Genomic DNA, 17,777 nt, shown 5'->3' with positions numbered 1-17,777 from the left:
CCAGAAGTATGAATCTGCAAAGGAGGAAATGAGTTTAGGAAAACTATGAATTTAGAAATGTATATGTTTTATGATACCAGATTTTGTTCTGTGCTCTTCTGTTCTATTTCATGCTCAGCCTGAAATAAACAAATCTTTTTTTCAAAATTTGCAGAACTGAGAAAAAACGTTGGATTGAAGCACTTTCTCCAAGAATGAAAGAGAGCAAAGAAAAGGAGATGATCTATGAGGAATGGGGTAGGTTGATTGTAAATGGTTGTCATATACTTTGTCCTCCTTCCCACACGATAAAATTTGATAAAATACTGCAGTATCAAACCTTTGACTTGGATGTTATTTGCCCACAATCCGCTAGCCTCATCTGGCCGAATGCACATAATTTTGCCTCAGATTTTTCCTCTGTTCTTCCTAAAATTAGTGATTTTCTATTAAGTCATTGTGTGTGACGGTCATTAAATAATGTTAGACATTAAAGCCATTGACATCTTTTTCCTTCAGAAACTTCATATTAATTTGAGTGACGTGGTTAAATTAACTTTTTATAACAGCAATATTTGAAGTGTCCTTGATTGCATGGCCTTTGCTTTTTTCTTTTGTTCTTCCCCCAGATTCTTGAGCCAAGATTTTAACAACTATGTGTCCAGCTACGAACTGCCACTCCCCTTCCTGGATGTGCACTGCAGTGTGAAGTCACCTAGGGAGAGAGGAGTGTGGAGCTTTGAGGGTGTGACATTAGTTTCACTCTTTAAGTATCTAGTGTTACTAATAAGCAAATTTACCATTTCGTCACATGAAGTTATTTCACTTTTGTCTGTTTATCCTATGTATTGATAGTCTAGAACGAAATTCCCACTCATATTTCCATCTGCCACAGCTGCCAGAGTTTTAGAATAAGCTATGTTGTTGGTCTGTAACAGTTTCAGACATATTTATTAAAATATGAATACATTTATTCAATGTATTTAACATCTTATAAGCCCTTGAAAGCATTACATTAGTTGTTTCTCCTAACCTACGTTTTTCATTGTATTTTACTATTTCATTTTCATGTATAGAAATTGATGTACATTACATTGTTTTCCTCCCTTTTTTTGCTGTAAGCCTACCAACATTTTACATTTTATATCTTACAAAAACATCTGTCTGTGCTTTTTTGGAATGTGTTGTGCTGTGGGAGTTAAAATACCCATAAAGGAAAAAGTTATATGGAGATGTCTGGAAATGTTTTGACAAAACTTTCTCAGCAAAGGGTTTGGGTTCACAGTGGTTTAAGTATATTAATATGTTACGTTACTCTTGATTAGAGAATGGGCAAACCTGCACATCTCTGTCCTAAATAAAGAATGAACTTCCTCCAGCAAGGTGTTAATGTATAGATAATGCCCGCTGAAAAAGGAGCCTTTTGCTTCAGGACAGTATATTAAGCTGCCATGACAATCCAACAGAAAAAAATCCAAACAACCTCCATTTTTTTATACTGAGTAAACAACACTTTGCTGTTTAGTTAGGGAATATTTAAGAAAAATGTACATGAAAAGCAAGTGTGTGTGTTTGCATGCATATGAGAAACAGTCTGTGTGAGTGAGAGAGAGAGAGAGAGAGCGACAGAGAAGTCATGGGCAGCAGCAGGCAGTTCAACAGCACCATTATGAAAAGGAGGAAACTGATTTACAAGTATGGCATTGTTGACTGACTTTAATCCTTCATGTGCAGTAGCAGATCCAGGAATTTGGGAAATGGGGGCATAGTCTGCTTAGCTGACTGCTGGGGTGGGACTGGGAAAGTGGGGCACTGGATTTGGTAGTTGTGGAAAGATCACCTTAACAAGCTCTGACATCATGTGTGGAAAGACAACAATATACATTCAATTGCACATGATTTTGCTGTGGATGTACTAGTAGAAATGGGTAATTCCTGTGCGGCACATAGCACATGTACAGATAATACAAGTATTTTCAATTCATGTCTGGAAGAAAACACAAGTACTTTGGCTTTTATTGTTTGCCCCTATAGTCAACTTGTTTACATGGAAACATAAGTAAGAAATGTACAGCTGCCTCAGCTGCAGACCTCTCAAGACACACTAATGGAAAACTTTTCTTGCATTCAGTCTTCTCTTGTTTAGTTGCTTACAGAAAAACTCTTACTAGATTAAGTTAAGGGCCTTAATCCAGACATTATGCTATGTAAAAGTCAGAGAAAACGTATCAACTCTACATATATTATAATTTGTGTACTTTTACACCCCATCCCCACCTCAAAAACCCAAGATTACAGCATATTAATTTAAATGTGTTTTTGTCCAGCATTTCTTTTCCTTTTACACTGAAATGCCTACATTTCTTAAAACTAAAAAAAAAAGGAAAATGGCACCTGTTTACTTTAGTATCTTTATCAGATACAGCCATAACCGATTAACTGATAATTCTTAGGTAAACAAGGCAAGTTTCTCATCTCTGTGTCATCCCTGTGTCATCCGTAATTGATTTTTCTATATTTCACCACTGTGCCCTATTATACTAAGTGAACTACTACCTTTTCTGTCTACTTTGCAATCCAAAAAGATTCTTGCTGTATATTCTGGCTTGGCTATATACCCTTATTGAACTGCTTGTCTTGGCCATGCCATAAATGTGCGTGTTCATATCATATCTATCTATTATATATGTGTGTGTGTGTGTGTGTGTGTGTATATATACATATGTATATATATATATATATATATATATATATATATATATATATATATATATATATATATATACACACACACACACACACACACACACACACACACACACAAAGAATGCATCATTTGAATTTTGCCAAGAAAAAAAATTCTTAATAGCTTTACAGTGGACAGGAATACATTATGGAGTTTAGTGAGTTTGTATAGCCCACAGAGAAGTATTAAGGGCAATGAGTGGTCACCGGGGTATAGCCCACACCATATGCCATGGTGATCTAGAAACAAATTGATGATGCACTTGGTGTTTCTCAGGCTTCTGCCTTGGGTATACATCAGCAGTTCCTTGACATACTCTTGGAAAGGGAGGATCAGTATATTTGTCCGCCTGTTTTGCTTCAGGAGAGAGCCTAAACCATGAGTGAAGTGCCTTCTACAAGATGGTACATTTCCCGAGGAACTTGGTGTGATAGACTGCACACATTGCCATTAAAGCCCATCTAAATAATGGTGGAGGGATTACCACAGCAGCAGGGGCTAACATTCTATTAACTGTTAGATAGTCTGCGATGCACAGAAGCACTTATGACCATTGAAAATATTGCATCTATAACATCAGTGAAACCTGGTTTCAATGCTGTGCTACCTCATGCTAGGTTTCATTGCTGTGCTACCTCATGCTAGGTTTCAGTGCTGTGCTACCTCATGCTAGGTTTCAGTGCTGTGCTACCTCATGCTAGGTTTCAGTGCTGTGCTACCTCATGCTAGGTTTCAGTGCTGTGCTACCTCATGCTAGGTTTCAGTGCTGTGCTACCTCATGCTAGGTTTCATTGCTGTGCTACCTCATGCTAGGTTTCAGTGCTGTGCTACCTCATGCTAGGTTTCAGTGCTGTGCTACCTCATGCTAGGTTTCAGTGCTGTGCTACCTCATGCTAGGTTTCAGTGCTGTGCTACCTCATGCTAGGTTTCAGTGCTGTGCTACCTCATGCTAGGTTTCAGTGCTGTGCTACCTCATGCTAGGTTTCAGTGCTGTGCTACCTCATGCTAGGTTTCAGTGCTGTGCTACCTCATGCTAGGTTTCAGTGCTGTGCTACCTCATGCTTCCTACCAGGATTTAATGCATAACACTCATCCTTACCCGTGTGTGTGTGTGATATACAGTAATACAATTTAACCCCTTTATTAAATCATCACTTCAGACATAGGCACACAAACATTAAAAGAAAAGATTATTGTTTCATTTACATACATTTATTAAATCCGTTTGGTTTATTTGAAACAATTCTCATTTAATCCAGCATTACATAAATTGCTCATTTCCTGCCTTCCTTAAAACCTCATTGCTTTTTTTTTGCATGCATTAATGTATTGTTTCCACAATTCCAATTATTTTTTATGTAATTTGTTCCTTGCCCCTGCTAAAGATCCCACTTTTAGTACTGTAATTTCTTTTACAATACTCAATACTTCAAATACAGTTAGTTTAGATTCTGATTTCCATTTTAAAGTTTATTGCTTTTTTTGGCAGGAGATAAAAATTAAACTTAATAAGGGTTTACCATGTCTAGGCAATTCAGATCCTGTGTCCCGGCTCAAAAGAGTCATTTCCTTAGTTACAACCGTTTGATCCCCCAGTATCTATGACAACATTATTTTCTGGTGAATTTTTAAAATCTGTTAGCTCAATACACTCCCAAAAAAACATGTTCCTTTTAACTTCTATCACATTTCAGAATTGCCAGGGATTCTGTTGAAGGCCCACACATTTCATTTACAGTAATACCTTCAGTACTGTTGCATAACATCACCAAGATCAAATGAGCGTTGGTAAGTGCAGTTATAAAGAGAAAGAATATGTCTTTCTAGCAGTGTATATTGCATCATACTTAGAAGAAACCGGTAACTTTGTGCACCTCTGCAATGGACATTAGGCATATTATCAACCTTATTAGTTAAATTGAACATTCTGACTTTAACTGTCTTTGTCTCAGGTACAGACAGAATGAAGAGTATTTCAGAAACATCATTCCAAGTCAGTTGTCGGTATTGCATCTTACCACTCAATGATTTCATGTTGTAAGAATCAATATATAGATTTGCCTTGCAACTCAATGGTTTCATGTTACAAGGAGAATCTATATATTGTGTCTAGGTCTTACTTTCTGTTACCCATCTCCATTTAAAAATATGAACACCACATTCACCTACTTTAATTATGAAATGTATTCATCCATCTCAAACTGCTGTGCTGTTTATACTGTTTTCTTTAGTTGCAAATCCCATTTCTAACAGCCAGTCGGCCATTTTATTACTGCTTGGTAGATATGTTTTTCTACATTTCTTGAGCTGAATGACAATTAAGCATTTTGAAAGATTTAAAAGCTGCATTCAACTGACTTCACTGAATAAAAGTATCTGTCTGTGCTCAGGAACCATTTCAAGTAATCAGACAATGCTTCTGAAGTACCACAAATGGCCAAAGCGGAGTCACCCACCTGCAGCTTAAGCAAATTGCCAGCCCGCTATGGTGGCAAGAGCTGTTGGCTTGTTAACTTTTTCTTTTTGTGACTTGGCAGAAGGACCAGCTGTGAGACAGACTATCTGTTCCATGGTCAAACCAAAAATGGTGGCTCTGTCCTGGGAAGGCAATCAATGATGTCAGTAAAACTATCAGTCCACAAAAGTTACCTTTTTGACAGAAAAACACAGTAAAAAGCACTTTCAAAGACTATGGCAGGCTTGCAATAGAAAAATTATCAATTTCTCCACAATAAATATTTTTATCAGTTAGTCAACACTACTTTTAAACATACAAACATGAGTTTTCAGTATAAAAGTATGTTACAGCCGAAAGGAGATCCATTAAAACACAACACTCCTTGCTTTAAAATAACTTTTCTGAAGAGGAAAATAATAAACATCAGTAAAAAATAAGAAAATGGCAATTTCCCAAGGGAACTTATCTGCCCAACTAAGGAAAGCACAAGCTAACCATCTGTTCAACCACTGATGATAATTACAAAATGCTGATGCTCCAACATAGTTTTTGAAGCAAGAAACGAGAGTGATGTTTCTTGAGACTTAGCTACAGGTCGGAGAAAAATAAATGTTTTTACTTGGCTCCATAATCATAGCTCTCAACCTGTTATATCCAGAATCTGCAACAAAGCCAAAATAATCGGGGAAAACATGTAAATTACAAAATATAATTTAATATCAGTTGTTTTTTTTTAGAGTAATATATATATATATATATATATATATATATATATATATATATATATATATATATATATATATATATATAACTTTAATGACTGTCATGTTTTTTACTGTAATCTGTCACGTTTTGAGCCAAAATCAGAGAAGTCCCTGACAATTAGGAACAGTGGGGAGATGCATCCTTTCCCTAGCAATTTAGGTATACATAACTGAAGCACCCTGCCAAAAAGTGTGTCTCTGGCGCCCTCTTTCTGTATATACTCAGATTTTCTGATACATTTTTCCCAACTGAGTTCAGAGCCTTCACATCCTTTTCCACAAACACAGATTAAGTTTGATGCTGCAAAAGACAAACAAATGGATACTACTATTTTGCTGTTTCAGATTTTAAACTACACTGAAAGCAAGCAATAATTGTGACCCATCTCTGTTCAGCTTGACAGATTACTTGGATTTTTTTTCAGGGCTTACAAAGTGTTAAGAGAGCTTGAACTATGCAGTAGCACTCAACTGTTTTGTTAAATGCCATGCTACCCACCACTACACACTTAAACTTCATCCCACCAGGTGCACTGCAGCCATGTAAAAGGGCTAAATGATGCATAGTTGACTCCAATGATATTCATCCTACTATCACTTCTTATCCAAATTTCTATTAACCCTTCCAGTTTCAAAAAGTTTTTGGCACAATGCTCAGGGCATAATGATGGAGATTGTTTTCTTTATATATATAAAAAAAGCCCATATGTGTGTGTGTGGGGGGTCACTAATAAAGTGACTACTTGGAATGTGAAGGGGCCACATCTTGCCTCCTTGATACAGTGGTTCTAAACAGTTGAACAGTTCTTTACCAAAATGTGAAATGTTTAGAACCACTTTACCAAGCAAATGTGAGTATCAAATGCACACAGAGGTGTAATTTTGTAGTGTGCACTGACTTTTCTCCAGATTTCAGTGGAGCTCAGCTCATACGCATCCTACCAACCAATGTGCCTTCACTCAACAACGGAGGAGCAGTTCAGGATCTTCAGATAGATCAGCTGACTGCAACCTCCAATCGCATCTCTGATGACTGATTCACCAGAAGCAAATAACGGTAAGTTGAAATGGACAAACGTACTGTTTAGCTGTACATTTTCCGATTTTGATGAAGTAACACTGCACTGCATTTCTTCTTTTTTGAACTTGATAACTTCAGAGCTTTAAAAAGGGGGTGGTGCATGCCCCTGCACCCATGCTTAAATCCACCACTAATGTGTGTGCTGATGCATGCATGTGAGAGATGGAGAGAGAGAGAGTGAGAATGACATAGAGAGACAGAGTCAGCACAGACTGCAACAGGCAGTCCATCAGCAGGAAATTCTAAAAAAACATAATATCTGGCAATCTAGACTGACTTGAATCTTCTGTCATTTCCAGGAAATCATTATTTAGAGCAGCACTATACTGCAAAATCACGGACAGTACAGAGGGATGGCGTGGAAAGCTGTAGTGTCTTACATTTTTTTTTTTTTTAAAGGACACATCTAAGGAAGATGTGGTCACTACTCATTCTAATCACTTTCTCGAGTGTGTGTGTGTGTGTGTATCGATCCATGTATGTATGAGTCTGTCTATATTTCAGAATATTTGTGTTTTTATGTATATGTTTGTATGTCAGTCTGTTTGTGCTTCTGAATGTGTGTGTGCATGTGTATGCCCGCAAGTGCTTGCGAGTGCATATGTGACATTAAATACTTACATAATGTGTATTATGGATGCAAAATACTTCCTGCAACAACTATTATTTATATACAGCAAGTCTGAAACTTTTGTCTAAGGCACTATTTTATATATATATATATATATATATATATATATATATATATAATAAAAAAACTGATACAAAACAATTTAACAGGTAGCCCATTTTCTAAACTCAATAAAGTCCTCGAAGAGTGTATGCTATTGTGTAAATAACTCCCTTCCCTGGGTGATGGGGTCTTCCGTCTGTGACATTGGGCCTCCAAACACACCTTAGCATGCATTATTTACACACTAACATACACTCTGTTAGTCATTATTGCTTATTATATCTCATCACTTGTAAATGATATTATGTATGCTTATATTTTAGAATAACTACTACCTGAATTATTTTTAGAAAGTTGAGACTTCTGACCAGTATAATAAAGTTTATATTTCTGGTATAAAGACAAATATTGTTTTTCTGAAGAAAAATAAACTTTTTTGATGTTTCTTTACTGTTTAAAGCAGAGTACCTTAACTTACCACAACACATGCTATACATGTTTTAGTCTTAAATAGACAGTCACATATGTAAGGATATGTCCTATTGCAGTTTGTATCGCTGGAATAATTAACCTTTTTAACTGAGTCATGTACAGTGAAAATTATTAAGTTGTCTATGATACTTGAGTTTGTAGCAGAAGTTAGGGCATTTAAATAATTTTTTATGTGCATTTTTTCTGCCAGCTGTCTATACCTCCAATATTTACTAACTTTCACCATTCCCATAGTCTAAGAAATTTTGTTGTATCAGGCCAGTTCCAGGTTCTCATAAGGCTTTACTGCACAGTCTGGTGGAGGTGTCACTTTGAATAAGCTGAAATGTTGTTTCTCTTTTATCATCAAAACCATTGTTATTTGGACATAGTAAGACCTTATTAAATTTAATTCTATTGGCTGCCAAAAAAGCAATTACTAGAAAAAGTCTAAACCATCTGTATTTGAAGTATTGAATATTATAAAAAAGACTTTAGAACAGAAAGGAGCAAATTGCATAGAAAGGAATAGATGGAAATTGTGAGAAAAATCCATACAGAATAATTTTAAGGAGGAGGAGGAGTGAGGTTTAATGGAAGGCAGGAATTCGACACTTACAGCTGGACTGATAAAAGTTCCAAAAGAAAGAAATTATACGTTTTGTATAATATAGGTAAATGGAAAACTGTTAATATGGTTTCTTTTCTTTTCTGTTAATGTATGTTTGCCTATGCCTTATGTGATAATTTAATAAAGATATTTAAAAACACATCTATTTGCTTCTATTTTAACCTTGTGTAATGTATATATCAAATGATTCTGAGCAGCACTTCTGACTCCACATTTCCTGTTGCACATTTTGCTGTATTTGTGATTTGTCACTCCTGGGCTTTTTTAGCAACTTTTTATTTACAGAAGTAAACCGTCAGCATCTCTAGGGATTCTTCTTAAACTATTTCTTCTCTTGCTTATAGTCTTTTCTCTCCAGATCACTAAAGCATTCATCCTTCATCTTGTTTATTTTAGATAGATAAAGAAGCATTGAAATACCAGGCCAGGAGGACACAAAATATTTGTTACAATGAGAAGTGTAATTCTTTTGTTTAAATTACATCCACAATTACAAAATAACTTGAGCAGTGCACTTCGTGTGTATAAACCAGAGGGACATTCTTTCTTTCAGTTTTGATGCCCTCTCTGTCTTTTTCACAGTCACATGAAGTTGACTGCTATCCCAGCTTTCAACAGAAGTAAGGCAGTGAAGTATTTCTGGATATGATTCTCACACACACACACACACACACACACACACACACACACACACACACACACACACACACACACACACACAACTATGAACAACTTGGAGGACTGACAGTTCATTTTCTGTATGCCTTTCAGAAATTGGGAGGAAACAGGAGCACCTGGTAAAAACCCATGCAGACACATGGATGACAAGTTACACAAAATACACAAAATGGAGTTTTCATATCTTCATTGTGTTTGAGAGTTTTTCTCACATGCTTTCTTTTCTTCCAACATCCTAAAGATATGCTGATGGTGAATTAATGAGCCTTCAAATTGCCTATAGGTGTGTGGGCAGTATCTGAATGAGTCAATTTGTTTAAATAAAACAAACTGCTACCAGCAGTTTACTACATTTAATTCTTCAGTAAAAAGCATCAGTAAAAAGCAACAGTTCATGTGTAGAATGGTATTAAAATGCCTTTTTATATGTAGTCCTAACTGGCCTTAGACATCGACCAACTAGGTGGTTGCATAGGGCGCTGCTCTAGCAGGGATTACTTTTTTTTAGTAGTAAAGAAATTATTGAGCATGGGTGACAGCAGCCCCTGATGGATGTAATGCCACCTGTCTTTATACAAAAATAATGGAGGGTGTGACTGACTGACTACAGAGCAGAGGTGGAGTTTGCTACTGCACACCTTGTGGCATACTTTTCCAAATGCAGTAAACGGCTATGATTTTTAGCTGTAATTACAGATGAGGGGCTGTCTGCAGAAAGTAAGTTACTCTCTTGTTTTCCCATTTTATACAGTCACTATCTAATTTTGTAAAACTAGTGCACATTTGCGGAGTTAACATGATTTCTGTGAAGCAACTTGGAATACTTTAATGTGTGACTACTCTTTGCATGGCAGTATATGGCCATTATTTAAAATAAACATTTGAAGTGCATACAGAAGTAACTATAACTGCTGAGTGGGGTTTGGAGCTGTCTGTTGAAAGAAACTGATTTCTTCTTCTTCTTTTTCAGTTTAAATAGTCACTTTTTGGCTTTCAGGACTTGTGTGTCTATTTGTGTGAAGTTAGATAAACTACTAAGTGGCTATAGCTTCTTGTTGAGGGGAGGGTTTATGGTTGAAACTAAATTACCCTTTTGTGATTTGTTCATTTTAAGTTCTCTGTCAAAACAATAAGGCATTAATGTATTACACGACATCCAGACCCTCACAGCTTCTGGGGTCTTGTGGCCCCCATGCACCATGGTTTTATAAGTCAGTTTTAACACAGGCTTAGTAGTGGCGACTGCCCTGAGCCCCCACCTTGTCTAAACCCAGCTCTGCTCAGAGTTGCACAGAAAGTCACTGTAGCTTGTGTGAGGTGCTGGGGATGATGTTAGTATTTCTTCAGCTTTGTCACATTCTAAGTGAAAGTACAGATTCATTTATATAATTTGCCATTGAATTTTGCCTCTGTGTTTCCTTCCTCATTTTTTTAAGTTTGCTTTGCTGGGATTCATGTGATATTCCTTTATCACTTTATTTCTTTAACTTTCCTCTCAAACCTCAGAGGTCAATATTCTTGTGTTGGGCTGGTCACAATGTGGTCATTTTTTCTTTAACTTTCTTCACAAACGTCAGAGGGTCAACTAAGCTTTTAAAGGAACAAGTAAGTTGGAAACATTACTGTATTTATTTTTTTTCACATTCCTCACAATGAAACAATGAGATACATTTATAGGTGCCTATCTTTTGTGGGAGGGTAAAGACGCATTCCATATATGTATGGCTAACTGTAAATATGTTTTATTCATTTTTCAGTTTTGTACAAATCTGACATTAGAGGGGTACACAGAAGGTGGCTGTCTTTTGTGAGGAGGCATGCTGTGTATCTACAGTATCTGCGTGTGTCTCTGTATGCATATATATATATATATATGTGTGTGTGTGTGTGTGTATGTATATATCATCATCATCTTCTTTTGGCTATTCCCATTAGGGGTCACCACAGCGGATAATCTGTTTCCATTTCTCCCTGTCCTCTGCATCTTGCTCTGCCACACCAACCACTTGCATGTCCTCTCTCACCACATCCATAAACCTTATCTTAGGCCTTCCTCTTTTCCTGTTACCTTGTAGCTTCATCCTTAGCATCTTTTTCCCAATGTACTCAGCATCCCTCATCAGCACATGTCCAAACCAATGTAATCTTGCCTCTCTGGCTTTGTCTCCAAATCTTCCAACCTGGGCTGACCCTCTAATATACTTATTCCTAATCCTGTCCACCCTCGTCACACCCAGTGCAAATCTTAACATCTTTAACTCTGCCACATCCAGCACAAACTCCTGCCTTTTTGTCAATGCCACTGTCTCCAACCCATATAACATAACTGGTCTCACTACCCTCTTGTAGACCTTCCCTTTAACTCTTACTGGTACTCGTCTGTCATAAATCACTCCTGACACGCTTCTCCACCCACTCCATCCTGCCTGTACTCTCTTCTTCACCTCTCTTCCACACTCACCATTACTCTGAACTACTTATCCCAAATATTTAAACTGATTCAACTTTGCCACCTATACTCCTTGCATCCTCACCATTCCTCTATCCTCCCTCTCATTCACACACATATATTCTGTCATAGTCCTGCTGACCTTCATTCCCCTTCTCTCTAGAGCATATTTCCATCTCTCCAGGGTCTCCTCCACCTGTTCCCTTCTCTCACTACAGATAACAATGTCATCTGCAAACATTATAGTCCACAAGACTCCTGTCTGATCTCATCTGTCAACCTGTCCATCATCATTGCAAATAAGAAAAAGCTCAGAGCTGATCCTTGATGTAATCCCACCTCCACCTTAAATGCATCCATCTCTCCCACCACAGACCTCACCACTGTCACATTACCCTCGTACATATCCTGTACCACTCTTGCATACTTCTCTGACACTCCCGACTTCCTCATACAATACCACAACTCCTCTCTAGGCACCCTGTCATATGCTTTCTCTAAGTCTACAAAAACACAATGCAACTCCTTCTGACCTTCTCTGTACTTCTCCATCAACACTCTCAGAGCAAACATCGCATCTGTAGTGCTCTTTTCCGGCATGAAACCATACTGCTGATCACTAATCACCTCCCTTCTTAACCTAGCTTCTACTACTCCTTCCCATAACTTCAAGCTGTGACTGATCAATTTAATCCCTCTGTAGTTACTACAGCTCTGCACATCACCCTTATTCTTAAAAATCGGTACCAAAACACTTTTTCTCCATTCCCCAGGTATCCTCTCACTTTCCAAGATTTCATTAAACAATCTGCCATTTCACCTAAACACCTCCATGCTTCCACAGGTATGTCATCTGGACCAACAGCCTTTCCATTCTTCATCATCTTCATAGCCATCCTTACTTCCTCCTTGCTAATCCATTGTACTTCATGATTCACTATCCCCACATCATCCAACCTTCTCTCCCTCTCATTCTCTTCATTCATCAACTCCTCAAAGTACTCTTTCCATCTGCTCAACACACTCTTCTCACTTGTGAGTATATTTCCCTCATTATCCTTTATCACCTTTACCTGCTGCACATCTTTCATAGCTCGGTCCATCGGTCTAGCCAGTCAGTACATGTCCTTTTCTCCCTCCTTAGTATACAGCCTTTCATACAACTCTTCATATGCCTTATCCTAAGCTTTCACCGCCTCTCTCTTTGCCATGCACCTCACCTCCTTATACTCCTGTCTACTTTCTTCATCTCTCTGACAATCCCACTTCTTCTTTGCCAACCTCTTTCTCTGTATACTCTCCTGTACTTCCTCATTCCATCACCATATCTCCTTGTTGTCCTTCCACTGTCCAGATGTCATACCAAGCACCTTTCTAGCCATCTCCCTCACTAGCTCTGCTGTAGTTACCCAGCTATTTGGTAACTCTTCACTGCCACCCAGTGCCTGTCTTAACTCATCCCTGAACTCCACCTCACAATTACCCTTTTTCAAAATATACTGTATACACATACTCACACACACACACACACACACACACACACACACACACACACATATATATATATATATATATATGTATATGTGTGTGTATATATATATATATATATATATATGGTTCTACCTGACATAGTCGAAACCACACAACACCGACAACCACATCACCGACACCACATATTCGACAGTCCATAAACACGAAACCACACATAACCGACAAAATAACCCGGTACACAAACGAAACCCCATACACTGCACACACCACAATAACAATTGAAAACAAAACACATCCCCATTCCACAAACCACACACACAACACAAGCACACCAAAATCCTTACAAGCCCACACTAAACCTTACCCTAACCCTAAGGTCCGTCACTATCGCACACTTACCTACCCGCTCCCTAACCCTAACTCACTTAACCCCTTCGCTCCCTAACCTAACTCACCTTAACCCACCCTATCTCTAAACCTAACTCACTTAACCCACCCCTATAGCTCCCTAACCTAACTCACTTAACCCACCCTATCGCTCCCTAACCCTAACTCACTTAACCCACCCCTATCCCCACAGACCGTCAATCTCCACACTTACCTGCCTGCACCTAACGTCCGTCACTACCGCATACTCACACAGCCTTTCCCCATGTCGGCATCCTCGGCGTTGGTGTTGTCATCCGTCGTGTCGGTCTTCTGCATTGTCGATGTTCTGCCACTCGCGATTCGCGTCGGTCTTCTTCACTTCGATCTTCTGGAGCTCAGTTCGATGTCGGTCTTCTGCGCTGTCGACGAAGTCAGGTAGAACCATATATATATATATATATATATATATATTGTATATACACACACACACACACACACACATATATGTATGCATGTGTATGCATATATATATATATATATATATATATATATATATATGTAGGTTCATAGGTTGATACTAGGCTATCTGCCCTAGGGCATTTATAAGCCTAGCCAGAGTGTGTTTGGCTTTCGCCACCCTTTTAGATTAGTTGACTGTGCCTCTGTATAGTAGGTCACAGAAGATAGCCCTTTTAAGGTTAGTTTAATGTGGCTCTGTCTAGTAGGGACACAGAAGAGATCCCAGGGGTAAACCTGCGATCTCCCATCCACTCGTCAAGATTTCTCTTGAAGAGGGCCATTGAGGGGCTCTTCCCAACATGGATTGGGATTTGAATCTGTCCCTCCAGCATGTCCTGTTTATTTCTGTGCTGAGGTTTAAGTCCCTGGTGCGTGTAGCTCTAAGGGATTTGGATTTCCTGAGGTGGAGCATGTCCATTAATTCTGAGTTGGACATGGCTTTATACGTCAGGCACAGATCGCCTCTGAGTAGGCGGTAAGCAACTGAGTAGAGCTGGAGTTTCTTTCTACCTGCATAGGGCATCTGTTTGAGTCCCTTGATCCTCTTGGTGAGGTACTTTTGGGGTCTTTCCAATTGCTGCAGGTGTCGGGTAAGGTTCATCCCAAATGGGGCATTGTATTCAATTATGGGCCTGATGAGTGATTAGTAGAGGGGCACAATGACCTCTCTTAATCTAGATGTGAATCCTTTCGTGATAAGGTGGGCTATATAGAAGGTCTTTCTAACCACTTTGGCAACGTGATTGTCAAAGGAGAGATTGCTATCTACTTGGGTCCCCAAATCCCTAATTACTTCTTCCGTACTTAATGGATTACCAACTATGTGGTAATTTGTGGGCACTTTGTTTTTCCCAAAGGGGATGACTATGCACTTTTTGGCATTTAGCTTTAGGCCATGGCTCTGGCACCAGTTATCCATCTCTGTGAGACCCTTTTGGAGGATGCTTGTGTCAGTCGGCAAGTCGATTATGGCACCCAGTTTGCAGTCATCTGCGAACTTGGTCAGCCATAGTCCTCCCATGTTAGCCTGTACATCAGAAAAATATATACTGAAAAAGAGAGGTCCCAGGACTGAGCCTTGTAGGACGCCACTTGTAACTGGTTTAGAGTCTGACATGGCACCTGCAATTCTGACCATGTGGGTTCTATCCCTGAGCCAGTTTGCAACCCATCTTGTGACATAGGGGTTGATATTTAAGCTGGTGAGCTTATTTATGATGCCAGAGTGGGGTATTGTGTCGAAGGCTTTTGCGAGGTCCAGGTTGGCTGTGTGGACTACCTTCCCTTCATCTATGGCCTTGGTGACTGTTTCAAAGAAGTCGACCAGGTTCAAGAGGCAAGATCTGCCCTTAAAGCCGAATTGGGTAGGATCCAAAGTTTGGAGGTTCCCAATGTCTTTGTTTATGAGTTCCATGATGATACGCTCCATAGCTTTGCAGACCAGGCTAGTCAGGCTTATAGGGCGATAGTTTCCGGGGTCAGTTGTGGCACGACCTTTGTGGAGTGGCACCACTGTTGCTGTACGCCATTCCTTGGGTACATATCCTGTAGTAAGGCTGAGATTTAACAGTGACTTTATGTGAGGGTTCAGTTCTTCTTGGAGCTCGTGTAAGACGCAGCCCAGGACACTGTCCGGTCCCATTGATGCTGTGTTTTTTGCTTTGGAGAGGGCAGATCTCACCTGTGCATCTGTGATGTCAGGGAGGCTACACTCTGTTGTGATAGACATTTGCTCTTTTGGGGGGGAAGGGGGGAGAAGTTTGCACTGAACCTGTCTGCCAGGATGTTGGCAATGTCTGTGGGTTCATTGTATTTTTTGTCATTTTGCACTAACTCAGAGCATATCTGGGAGTTGCCACCCAGGTTCCTGACATAACTAAAGAAGGCCTTGTGATTATCCTTAGTGTTTTTTTGCAGTTTTCCTTTCGAAGCTGGCCTTAGATGATTTTATGAGGGATCGTAGTTTCTTGCTAGTACTGATCAGAGATGCCTTCCCTTTTTGGGATTTTGCTCTATCATGTAGTAGCTTATTCCTTCTGTTGTATAGCTTACTTATGGCTGGGGTCCACAAGACAGGTCTCCTGCCTTTGGAGGAGTGAGTCTTGGCTTTATTTGGGATAGCATGATCCATGCATTCCTGTAGGTGTCCATAGAATGCGTTTGTAAATGATTCTGTGCTTTGGGCCGTATTTTCCACTGGCCCGGGGGCTTTGAAGGATTCTACCTCGGTTCTTAGAAGTGTGAAGTTTGCTTTTGAGAAGTTCTTCACCATGGTTTCCTTGGCTGGGGGTGGGGATGGGATATGGATGTCTAGTGAGATTAATTTATGGTATGATCTTACCAATGAGGGGTATACCTCTGGTATGAAACATAGAGTCCCCAAGTTGGTGATGATCAGGTCCAATGTTTTCCCCTCTTGTAAGAATAGTGACCAATTGTTCCATAGCATTTGAGTTGATAAATTCTAGGAACCATTGGGCGAGGGTGTTGGGGCTTGAGTAGTGCTCCCAGTCTATGTTTGGGTAGTTGAAGTCACCCATTATAATGGTGTTTGGAGAGACCTTCATATTCTCCAGTGTTCTCAGGAAAGCCGAGTGGGGTTTCTGAGTTTGGGAGGGTGGTCTGTAGCCGGCTACAAACTGAAAGGCAGTTTTGCCCACTGTTAGTTGCACATGGATGGTCTCCGATGCTTCGTGCAGTGCCACTAACCTGGAGGTGTGGGTATCTTTGAATATGGATACTCCCCCTCCTTTTGTGGTTCGGTCTGAGTTTTGGGGCCGAAAAGCATGGTATGAGGTATAACCTTGTAGTACTGGGGTGCTCTCGGGAGCCTTGAACCAGGTTTCTGTTACTGCACAGATATCAATAGTCTCCATACTGAGGAGAGCCTCAGGTGTGTGCATCTTGAGGTTTAGACTTCTGGCATTGAGCAGCATTACCCTTAGTTTCTTTTTCCTTGTGTTGTCTATGGAGGTGGGTTTGTCTTTTGAGCCTTGCCTAAAAAAGGCACTATGGGAGTGGCAAGAGCCTTAGCCAGTATTCGAAAGCCCAGGGGTGATAGGTGCAAGCCGTCCCTAGCGAAGCAACGTGGCTTGTCGAGCATGTCATCCCAGGCTGACAGACACTGGATTCTATTTGAATGACACCAATACTTTAGCCAATTGTTAAAATTGATCATTTTGTCTTTATACTGTGGCATCATTCTTGGTGAGGGTAAGATGCTACTCAAGGTCAGGGTCATACCGGCCTGGGCTACATGCTCAGAGAGCTCCTCTATGTCTCTCTTCATGTAGTCCAGGGAGGTACGTCTCAGGTCATTCACACCAGCATGGACAATGATGGAGTCATATTTGTACTTGCTTTGTTGTGACCTGAGTGCTTGTGTTATGTGGCGGATCCTGGCACCCGACAGGCACCTTACAGTGACCTTCTCCTTGTTCAGCCTGGTGAGTGGGACGTCAATGTGTT

General features: G+C 39.6%; 1 protein-coding gene across 2 annotated transcripts in view; it reads left to right on the top strand.

Annotated features, from left to right (window-relative positions):
* LOC122800943 (ephexin-1-like) overlaps positions 1 to 17,777 on the top strand; it is an 822,598-nt gene that overhangs the window by 757,725 nt on the left and 47,096 nt on the right. For both annotated transcript variants that reach the window (XM_044070328.1, XM_044070327.1), the window contains one exon: positions 155 to 237. In XM_044070328.1, coding sequence (XP_043926263.1) covers positions 155 to 237 — 83 coding nt within the window. The remainder of the gene's footprint in view (positions 1 to 154; positions 238 to 17,777) is intronic.

The sequence above is a fragment of the Protopterus annectens genome, chromosome 4.part1, assembly GCF_019279795.1.
Source record: "Protopterus annectens isolate FY-2018-M chromosome 4.part1, PAN1.0, whole genome shotgun sequence".
NCBI lineage: Eukaryota > Metazoa > Chordata > Ceratodontiformes > Protopteridae > Protopterus > Protopterus annectens.
This window is presented reverse-complemented; position numbering and strand designations above follow the sequence as displayed.